We start from the raw sequence: 11,087 nt of genomic DNA on the forward strand, positions 1-11,087 counted from the left end.
TTACTGTGAGCAGTTTAGCAAAGTTGCACCCGGCTGTTTTTACACTATGACACATCCTCTCACCATGCGCTCGCATTTCCATTGGACCATTCCATTCCATATTTCCGGCAGGATCGCATGTGTTTCTCAAAATACAGACGTGTGCAACTTTCCTAAACTGCGTACAGTAAATGTATATTTTGTATTTGAAAAATCACTTCTAGCTTATATGAAAGTTCCAAATGTTTCCAAAACTGTATCGCGTGCGATGTATATTTGCGTTTAGACAGCTATCTAGCTAGCTAACCTTAGCACCTTAACGATTTTAGAATGTAAATATTTCCTACAATATAGAATTGAATAAAATAAGGACGTATCATGACTAACATAAGAATAAAACATTGTTTACATGCAACTCACCGACTGTTCTCGTGTCATTTTCGCGGAATCTACTGTTTCGGCCGCGAAGAAAATGCGTCTATTTCGCGCGAAATCCCAATCAAGGCATTACAATCCAGGACTCTCCGAGTATTGTTCATCGATTGACCCGTAACCGATTAAAAGGCCTGTCTTTGACAGGAAGTAAATAAACATATTTGATTGGTTAGTGAGATTAAGGGAAATCCGGTCGAGAGAAATATCATTATTAATTTAAACAGTAAACAGAGGACACACCACAACAATTACTATGCAAAAACGAAATAATTATGTGGATAATATTTTATTTAGATAGTAAAATATAAGAGGTTGATGAATAATAATTTGAAGATAGGTACCGTGGAGGTGTGTTTTTGCTTCTTCACACCGCCCACTCCGGAAAAGTCAGCCATCGTTAGCTATTTTTATGTTTTAAGGTGACGTGGAGTCAGTCCCCTTCTTCATCCCGATTCATGTGTCTTTACAATTATTATACATATCTGGATTTCTATATAATCGAAGTACCAAAATTGAAACTAACTGGAATATTAAAAATGTTTATCAATATTTAGATTCAATCCCAGCAGGACATCGCTGAGGAGGCGAGTATTATTGGGCCTGGAATCTGAGGAATCCAGCGGGCAGACAGGTTTGGTACGATCTGTTTTAGAGCTAACGAGATGCACGGTACGATAGCTAGTTGCTCGATGTAGCTAGAGGGCTTTAGATGAAAGCAAGTAATTGTGCATGTTTATTCAACTATAATAACGTAGCCAGTAGACTCTTTGCAGAGTTTACTCCTGCAATCGATGTGCTGTTGTTTCACAGGTAGCCAGGGACAGGCGCTATGTAGGTGATGGCTGTTGTTGATATAGTAAAGTAGTGTTATATTAACATATGATGCAATGGTTTGCTATCACTGAATATGCTTATAGGCTTTTTGACACTTGACCTGTCCAATTTTTGGAATCTATTCATTTTCAACAGGGCCCATGATGGCTGAATTTGAACATCCTACCCAACAAGGAGTCTGCCAGATGATAGGTTATTGCATCTTGGTCCTGTGTCTCGTGCCACAGATAACATGGGCTAAAGTGAGCTACAAGCAAGGGGATCCTGTAACCTTGTACGTCAACAAAGTTGGTCCTTACCATAACCCTCAGGAAACGTATCATTACTACACGTTGCCTGTTTGCAGGCCTAAAGAGGTCAGTGAATACATGTGAATATCACAGGAGGTTGGTGGGACCTTAATTGGGGAGAATGGGCTCGTGGCAATGGCTGGAGCGGAATAGGTTGAATGGTATCAAGTACATCAAACATATTTTCCATGTGTTTGATGCCATTCCATTTGTCCTGTTCCAGCCATTATGAGCCGTTCTCCCCTCGGCAGACTCCACTGGTGAATATGCAAATATATGACTAATGATTTATCCTTGTAGGGCTCTTCAGATGCATATTAGTAGTGTGTATAATAACTCTATTAAGACTTGGCATAACATGTCTGAGAACCTTTTTTCCCCAGGTGCACCACAAGTCCCTTAGTCTAGGAGAAGTGCTTGATGGGGATCGGATGGCAGAGTCCCTGTATGAAATCAAATTCAGAGAGAATACAGAGAAGAAGTCACTCTGCCAGCTAACCCTCACAGAGAAAGAGGTATTTGCATTCTGACAAAATACGCACAACTTCACAGTACACTTATTTTTCTTTAAACTGCATTGTTGGTTAAGGGCTTGTAAGTACGCATTTCACTGTAAGGTCTACACCTGTTGTATTCGGCGCATGTGACAAATAACATTTGATTTGATTACATTGCATCATGGAAAGGTGTAACTAATTCCTAGTTGGTGATGTTTTTCCTTTATTGCTCCTTTCTTGTAGGTGGACCAACTCCGAGAGGCCATAGAGGAGCTGTATTACTTTGAGTTTGTCCTGGATGACATTCCCATCTGGGGCTTTGTGGGGTACATGGAGGAGAGTGGCTTCCTGCCTCATAGTCATAAGGTGGGTTAGTCTGACTTCCTTCAGTTCTCTCTCCCTCATGGCAAAACCCAAATACATGTCTACCTGCATTGACTGTGCGTGTCTCTCTGTGTGTGTGTGTGTGTATGTATGTATGTATGTATGTATGTATGTATGGATATGTGTGTGTATAGGTGGGGCTGTGGACACACCTGGACTTCAACATCGAGTACAACGGCAACTCTGTGATCTTTGCCAACGTCTCGGTGAAGGACTCCAAGCCAGTGCCCCTGGAGGAGGGTGGCGGTGGCGCCGGGCATGGGGCGGTGGGGACGGGCGGCGGGCTGGCACTGTCCTTCACCTACAGTGTGCACTGGTTCGAGAGTCCTCTGACCCATGCCCGGCGGGCTGAGAGGCTGAGGGACTACTCGTTCTTCCCCAAGACCCTGGAGATCCACTGGCTGTCTATCATCAACTCCCTGGTGCTGGTAGTACTGCTGCTGGGCTTCGTCATCATCATCCTCATGAGGGTCCTCAAGAATGACTTCGCCAGGTGACCAATGAGGGGACGGAGTGAGGAGGTTTAGACATTGTAATGATGTTCTGCTTTACGGGAGAGCTCACATTGAAATTGGCATGCAAGAGTTTGGGTATAATTAGAGTAGGTCTATTTGTGGCTATATATCATGTTTTATTTGGATTATTTGTGGAAATGGTAGCTAAATTGTGTGGAATGACATTCCCATATCTCAAAATCTTTCTCTCTTCTGGTTGTTCCTGTAGGTACAATGTTGAGGAGGAGGGCGGCTGTGATGATCTGGACCAAGGGGATAATGGCTGGAAGATAATCCACACAGATGTCTTTAGGTTCCCCCCTTATAAAAGCCTGCTGTGTGCCGTGTTGGGAGTGGGGGCTCAGTTTCTAACCCTGGCCACAGGTAACCATCAACATACTGGTTTAACACTCAGAACACATTAATTAAATCTTACAATTACTGCCGCTCAAAATACAGAATCGCAATCCAGGAAAATCTACGAGCAGATTAGGGTTGAATTTGACCATTTGTGAATGGTTGTGTGACATTTGACACCTAGTTCTAGCGTTCATTAAATGCATCGCATTCCTTTCCCATTGTTACTCCCCATTGGAGGAGGATTGAATGTCTGTGTGACAAGAACTAGAAATCTGATCAGCGTGCACACACACATAACTTGGGTGTGAATGTACATGTACCATGCCTGTGACAAAGTAGTGTGGAGAAATTGAGAAATGTGGTTATCACTACAGGCTCCTTCCCCCAAGCTCTCCCATTTGACCTCTGTGTCTCTGGTTTCTGTAGGGATCATCGTCATGGCGCTGCTGGGAATGTTTAATGTGCATCGCCATGGTGCCATCAACTCGGCTGCCATCATGCTGTACGCGTTGACGAGCTGCGTGTCAGGATACTGTTCCTGTAGCTTCTACACACAGATACATGGCCAGCGCTGGGTCTGGAATATCATCCTCACCTCCTCACTCTTCTCAGGTGAGTGGACAGATTTGGTCTTTCATGTGATACATATTGTAAATATTCCATATATATTGTCAATGTCATTTGTTTTTGTTAAGTCTGGTTGAGTTTCAATTACAATAAAACTCTGTGAACATCTAAAATGTACACAGTCTGTGTATTCATTTTTCTGCAGGATGTGTCTCGAACTGTTGAGTTTCAATTACCATAAAGCTTCTGTCTCTTCTCTCCGTCTCTGCTTGAACCTGACTTTCACCTCTCTTTCTCCCTTCCTTCCCTCTCTCCACCCATCTCTCCCTGCTACCCACCCTTTCTTCCTACTTCCTTGATTCCCTCCCTCCCACCTATCCCTCCTCCCTCCCTCCCTCCCTCCAACCATCCTCCCTCGATCACACAGCTCCCCTGTTCCTGACTTGGAGTGTGGTGAACTCAGTCCACTGGTGGAGCGGCTCCACCCAGGCCCTGCCTGCCTCCACAGTGCTGCTGCTGCTGGGGGCCTGGGTCCTGGTGGGCTTCCCCCTCACCGTCATCGGGGGCATTGTGGGCAAGAACCGGGCAGGCAACTTCCAGGCCCCCTGTCGCACACGCAACATCGCCCGCCAGATCCCCACACAGCCCTGGTACAAGCACACGGCTGTGCACATGGCCATTGGGGGCTTCCTGCCTTTCAGGTGTGTTTGAGTGTGTAACAATATCAATATAACAGAGAGCTTCTCTCTGTGTTTGGTAATGGAGTCCCGTTGCTGAGTCATGAGTCAGTGCTTTTCCCATCTCAGTTAAACAGCTGTTGCTCTAGAGTCTATAATCGCCCTTCTGTGGCAATGACATTGTGTATAAAACCAATCGATCACATTTTATTTGTGGTCGTGCCTTTTAGTAGCTCAGTCATTTGTCACAGAACAAAAACCAGAAACAGAGTGCATCTATAACGTTAGTGTGTATGTCCTACTCCTGTCTTATTTTATGATTCTAATTTCTCTCCCTCCATGTCAGGGCAAATTTAAGCAGCTAGCTCAAAGTAATCTGTCACAGAACGTTGACCAACACCCAGACATTTACACTTTTCATACTTTTTCATACATAAAGTGTGTGTATATTGTGTCTAGCCTACTCATTGCCCTAACCTCTCTCCCTCCTTCAGTGCCATCTCAGTGGAGCTGTACTACATCTTTGCCACCGTGTGGGGCCGCGAGCATTACACCCTGTACGGCATCCTCCTCTGCGTGTTCGCCATCCTCCTCTCGGTGGGTGCCTGCATCTCGGTGGCGCTCACCTACTTCCTGCTGTCGGGCGAGGACTACCGCTGGTGGTGGCGCAGCGTGCTGAGCACAGGTTCCACAGGCCTCTTCATCTTCGTCTACTCTGTGTTTTACTACCGTAATCGTTCGAGTATGAGCGGCCTGGTGCAGAGCGCAGAGTTCTTTGGTTACTCTCTCCTCACAGCGCTGGTCTTTTCACTCATGCTGGGGACTGTCTCCTTCTGGGCCTCACTGGTCTTCATTCGCTACATCTACCGCAGCCTCAAGATGGACTAAGGGAATGTGCAGCCGTTTACATAACGGCCCAGTTTGAATGTCTTAGTGTGTCCTTTCATTTAGTCGATTTGATTGGTGGAATAATGTATTTGCCTAGCCAATCACATACAGGTCAGTGGTTGCCTCAAGGAAGTGAGGATTTTCAAATTGGAACGGGTCCGTGTACATGCCTCCTGTGGGGAAAAAGAGGCGGACCCAGGGGTCTTCTAGAAATATGGATGAAAGAGACTGCCAGGAGGTTGAATAAGGGATTGATGGATTTAATGTCACTATCTAAAAGGGGCTCTTTAAAGGGATGAATGTGTCCTGTGAGTGTGTGAAGTTGTATTGTGCAATAATGCGTGAATGTGTGTGTGTGTGCGCGCCAATGTGACGCAGGCGTGCAGTTTCGGTGTAAATATACAATATTTTCAATAAAGACATCTTTATTACAACATACTTATGCTGATGAGCTAGCTCAAGAGTTACACAGCTGTATTAAGTTCTACTCAGAATTATTTCATTCACAGGAGGCTGCTGAGGGAGAACAGCTCATAATGGCCAACATTTGGAAACCACGTTTGATGCATTTGATACCATGCCACTCAATCCGCTCCACTCATTAACGAGCACGTTCTCCCCAATTAAGGTGCCACCAACCTGAGACTAGCATCCTGGCCATGGAGTGCACTTGTACGTCAAGCTGCCTCACGCTACAGAAACAGCAGGCACCTACGAGTGATTCCGGTTTGAGCAAGGTTACTTAACTGCCCGTGGCGCTCATTTTACATGGATAGCTTGGGGATAAACACAAGCTAAACAAATGATGCAGAAATCCTACATCTGAAGTTACTTTGCTCACCTTTTAACCTACACCACTCCCCTTAACTAATAATCATACAATTGTTTTGTAGAGGTCCAACTACATAAACTAAGTATTTTGAATGAGCGTTTGCCCTGTTAAGACATGGTTTACAAGTCCTTCTTCCCCCATGCAAGAGTCTGACAACATATCAGTAACAGATTACATTTATTACCAAAAACCCTGGTCAAAGCATTCAGTGTGGAATTATGTACATATTTACACCAGGTAGGTTGCTGGGTTTGTCAAACAATTATGCCTTCAAAAGGAGAGAAAAAAACCTGTGTAATGAAGTTAAATCTACAAATCAACAATTTGCCCAAACTGTCAGGAGTATATCATCCAAGACAAGTAAATCCCACATTGTTTTATTACAGGTAGACTATGCACCAATAGGGTGAATTATACAAATAAAAAAATAAAAAACTAGGCAGAACTTGAACACATGGTCAGTGTTCTGTGGGCGCAAAGTAGGAAAAACATTGGGGGGGGGGTACTTGAAATTAGCCAAGAAGAATCACCAAACACTGTACAACAAATAGAGGTCATAAAAACACGGCAGTAATGTTAAGAGCACCCAATATGATACAAATCTGGTGCAGCATGGACCGACAAACATTCAGTACAGGAACATGTCTAGCAGTGCCTTGCACAGATCAGTTCATCAAATAGCCTAGTGAATGAATAAAAGCGTGCCACTTCCAGCATAGACACAGCAAAGCTTTGTCGGAGTTTGGAGTGTCAAAAAGCAGACGGAGCAAACACATCAATTTTAAATACTCGGATAAGAACTTTGGAAGGTATAAAATGTCAGCCTAAAATTTTTTTTTTTTTAAAGAATATGAACAAGGGCAACAGTTTTCAAACGGGACCAGCGAATGGTTAAAATGGATTGATAAGATTAGCCAACACCTAGTCACAAAATAGAGAATTGCCTGTGTGAATATCAACAATAATTGTAATAATCTTTCAAAACAAAAATAAATTTCACAAGTTGACAAAACAGTCAATTTACCGCCAAGACCGCTAACATGATACCCCTGTTGGTTACTGGCTAGAGTTATGCATCATGGTCATGCGCATGGGGCTGATGGCGTTCCCGTCATCACTGTTGATGCTAGTGTTGTGGTTTACACTGCCCGTGCTGTAGCCCCTCGCGGTGCTGTAGCCATTGGGGTACTCATAGTGAGTCACAGCTGGGGGCAGGGGCCAGTTGCCCGGGGGCCTTGCAGGGGGCTGGGGGGGAGAAGAGGATGGCCGAGGGTACCCACCAGCATAGTAAGGCAGGTTCTGTTGAGGGCTCTTCCTTAACATGGCTTCTCGAAACTGTTGAGCATTGGTGTGGTCCTGGATCTGTGCTTGAGGTTCACCCTGAAACTATAAAAAAAATAAAAAAAATAGGTGGTTAATATCACAGAAGGTCAGCATGAAGCAAAAGCACAGCTGTGTGGTGATGTATCGTCCTGCCTTTAAGACATTGTCCAGACTAGGGACAGGTCTCCATTGTGGACGAGTCACTCTATGTCCAAGCCTATTGCCGCCCTGTTACTGACCAACAGGATGCACAAGCTAGACAACTGGTTGAGCAATGTGTACTATAAATGTAGTATTGCAAAAAAAATAGGCCAAGTGCCTTAACTGGGTATGGAAAATGTCTATTGGACAGGGTTAGAGCGCATACACTCCACAGTGTCCGCAGAAAGTGGATGTTTCCAGTTAAGGGATACAGTATTTTCAACCCAACATCTGTTTCCCCCGAAAAACATGTGGGGACACTGCTCAGGCATCTTTAAACGCCTGCTACATTAGGTTACAGAGCATTATAATTGTACTTACCTGAGGGCGCTGTGGCATGTTGGGGTATCCAGGGTTGGGGTAGCCAGGTAATACCCAGCTGTCGTCTTTCTGGTGCCTCTTCAGTTTCATCCTGCGATTCTGGAACCACGTTTTTACCTGAAAGAGGAAAAAACATTAGTCAACATCATAAGAAGCAAATACCAGCCAACTGTATGATTCGATACATTTGTGAAGCACGAGTTGTTCATAACACAGCAAGTAGCCTTATCAACTCACCTGTTTGTAAGTTAGCCCAGTCAGTCCAGCCAGGGTCTTCATCTCAGCAGGGGTGAGGTACTTCTGCATGTTAAACCTATGGGTAAGGGCATCCATTTGGCCTGTTGAGAAAGCAGTCCGAGCTTTTTGTTTGGGGGTATTCTTGTCCGCTTTCTCTGGAGGAGATGGGGGCAATGACTGCAGGGTGCAGTCCTCACTCCCCATAACTTGTAGACTTGTAAGCTCCTCTGGATGAGAACTGGAGACATGCTCACTGCTATTTGGGCTTCCACTGTCTGTCTCCTCATCCAACTCCTTTCTCACCCAGGTGGCTGGGTTGGCTTGAGGATTGTACTCCTCTCTGCCGTTCCCTGAACTCAACGAATCTGAGTGAGGAAAGGAGAAAAGTATATACACTTGCTGGCATGTGAAGTCTGCTTTTGGCTTGGTTTAATTTTAAGTTATTCACGAGCAAGCCACATGGTTGCGCCATTGCCCAAGCAATCTGACCAAAAGTACACCCTCGCGCCAGTGGGAACTTTTGGCGGTTCATAACAAAGAACATGTAACCAGCAAGATGGCGTTGGATACAAACACATGGGCCTCGTTTGAGAGGGAGATCGTAGCTTTAGCCAGAGACCCAACAAATACAGTGCAATAACTACCACTATGTCGGCGATACAGCCCGTTTCATAGACAAACTAACTACCTAGAGCACGGTAGAACGCAGTTACACGGAGAGACTTACTCGGCAATTACCTAGCACAAAACAAGAACTAGCTAATGTTAGCTACATACTTGTAACTTGGCTAGCTATTTACCTGGTGAGGTATGAGTCTCCGAGTCGCTCTGAGTGTCGCTACTTGGCCGCTCGGTCTCCTTCGTCCGCGGATCATGCTGAGCCCGGTTGTGGGAAATGAAAAGGCGGCCACTCTGGGTATGGCTGTGAGGGTCACCAAGATATACCATAGAACCCGGGTAGTGGCCATTGCTCGTGCCAGCATTGTTTTGTTCAGGACTCCAGGGTGGTGATTGATGATGCTGCGCTTGTGAGTAGTAGCTGCCGCTGACCCCAGAGTTGTATGTGGCCTCTGCCCAGCTGGAGAAGTTGGGATGATTTTGCTCAGCCCCTGCTTGGTACATGAGACCATAGGCAAAAGCGTGGTAGGATGGGTTGTAGCTCACTGGTACCTTCCAGTCTGCCATATCTTCCACTGTAAAGTTAGGCCTCTTCTTTGTGAACAATAAATGTCCAAACAAGTTGTCACGCAGCAGCCCAAAGATCGAGAACGCGGAAGCCACCCTTCCAGAAGTTTGAACGCTACTTGGTGTAGCTAGCTAGCAAATTTACTTTACCTACTCAGCGAAAACAACTAAGTTGTAGCAGTGACAGCTTTTATAGAGAATTGACAAAAGTATCAAATCTGGGGTGCTGTTTATATGGGAATGGGAATGGGTGTGGGTCAAGGTCGAAGCCAATCAGTCCTCCAGTCAGTTATCTTGGCAGTGAGGCCGCGCCCCTTGGAACGGTCCATTCAGTAGAAATCACTCCCAAAAGTTTTACTGTATTTTCAGTATACCCAAATTTTTAACTAAATAGTAATTTGTACAAGCAAAATAGTTTTTACAGAAAGATGCTAAAAAAAAGTATTTGGCAGAAACAATTTAATGAATGGTTTATTTATTTTGGTGCAATTTATTAATCTTTATCGGATATATATCGGATATTCATAAAATCGTCACCATTTAGATTTTTAAAGATTGAACTAGCTAATTGCAGAGTGCACACTTAATAGCCACAGTTATTTACAATATTGTTGCCAGTGCCACTGTGTGTTCCCATTTTGATTGATAAGTTTGATCCTTTCTTCACCTTGAGAAGACTACATTTGATTAAATGTGGTAATGAAGTTTAATGAGTACAGTGTTGTGCTCTGTCTGTTAGTCTGAGGTTATACGATAAAGAATTGGGTTAAGTGCTGCTAAGGGCGGGATTCGGTTCTGGATAGCTTATCTCATATCTCATTTTTAAAAACATTTAGGACCTTTTTATTGTCAACTCTTGAATTGTACCCACTGGGCACACACTGGTTGAATCAACATTGTTTTCACTTCATTTCAATTAGATTATGTTTAACCAACATGGAATAGATGTTGAATTGACGTCTGTGACCAGTGGGTAATCACTATAATTGACATATCTATCAATCATAGTGTCATAGCCTATCACTTCTATGTAGGCCTCATTTATTAATTTATCAAACATGTTTATCTCTCCTTGGACCATAATGTTAATTCCCTCACATCTGTGCCATAAAGTTTATCTTCAGATCTGTCACATTGTGGTTCAGGTACCCTCAGGGTAGTGCTGACCTTAACAGTTATTCAACCAAGTTAACAGTTATCTAACCAAGGATTGCATTATGCTTGAATTGTGGAGAGAGACAAAACATTTTTAGCAATAGTGGTGGCTGTGAGTGGTAGAAATAGATGGATTCCTTTTACCTACAAAAATGTGTTTAGCAATGGTGGCCTAGATCGCTGTGAATGGTAGAAATAGATGTATTAATTTAACCTCCAGAAATGTATTGAATTTGCTCTTGGAATTAAATTCCAAAATTGCAATGGACAATAATTTAGTATGTAGCCTAAAGACTATGCTTTTACTTTACACTCACAATGTTTTTGTCCAGACATAGATCAGGGTCAGGGGACAACTCATCTTGGTTAGATGTGATTATCACTCCATTATTGAATCTATAGGTCTTGTAATGTGTCTTTGTTGTTTG

The 11,087-nt window shown here is 43.9% G+C and overlaps 2 protein-coding genes across 6 annotated transcripts; one reads left to right on the forward strand and one right to left on the reverse strand.

Annotated features, from left to right (window-relative positions):
* Window positions 1-618: 618 nt before the first annotated feature.
* LOC121569156 (transmembrane 9 superfamily member 1-like) lies at window positions 619-5,843 on the forward strand. Of its 5 annotated transcripts, none has more exons than XM_041879834.1 (10): window positions 619-833; window positions 969-1,050; window positions 1,384-1,604; window positions 1,922-2,053; window positions 2,279-2,401; window positions 2,554-2,912; window positions 3,143-3,297; window positions 3,700-3,885; window positions 4,268-4,541; window positions 5,012-5,843. In XM_041879834.1, exons 3-10 carry the CDS (start codon window positions 1,389-1,391, stop codon window positions 5,403-5,405), a joined length of 1,839 nt encoding a protein of 612 aa, XP_041735768.1. In that variant the 5' UTR covers window positions 619-833; window positions 969-1,050; window positions 1,384-1,388; the 3' UTR covers window positions 5,406-5,843. The 5 variants fall into 5 exon arrangements, with proteins under 5 accessions (XP_041735768.1, XP_041735767.1, XP_045077332.1 ...); XM_041879833.1 differs by having other exon boundaries at window positions 969-1,045; XM_045221397.1 differs by having other exon boundaries at window positions 619-1,050.
* A 554-nt stretch (window positions 5,844-6,397) lies between these two features.
* nanog (nanog homeobox) lies at window positions 6,398-9,775 on the reverse strand. The gene is made up of 4 exons (XM_041879838.1): window positions 9,120-9,775; window positions 8,320-8,684; window positions 8,083-8,199; window positions 6,398-7,623 (listed from the first exon to the last, which is right to left on the reverse strand). The coding sequence occupies exons 1-4, from the start codon at window positions 9,502-9,504 to the stop codon at window positions 7,294-7,296; spliced, it is 1,197 nt and encodes a 398-aa protein (XP_041735772.1). The 5' UTR covers window positions 9,505-9,775; the 3' UTR covers window positions 6,398-7,293.
* Window positions 9,776-11,087: the final 1,312 nt, after the last annotated feature.

This window comes from Coregonus clupeaformis, chromosome 7, assembly GCF_020615455.1.
Source record: "Coregonus clupeaformis isolate EN_2021a chromosome 7, ASM2061545v1, whole genome shotgun sequence".
Taxonomy (NCBI): domain Eukaryota; kingdom Metazoa; phylum Chordata; class Actinopteri; order Salmoniformes; family Salmonidae; genus Coregonus; species Coregonus clupeaformis.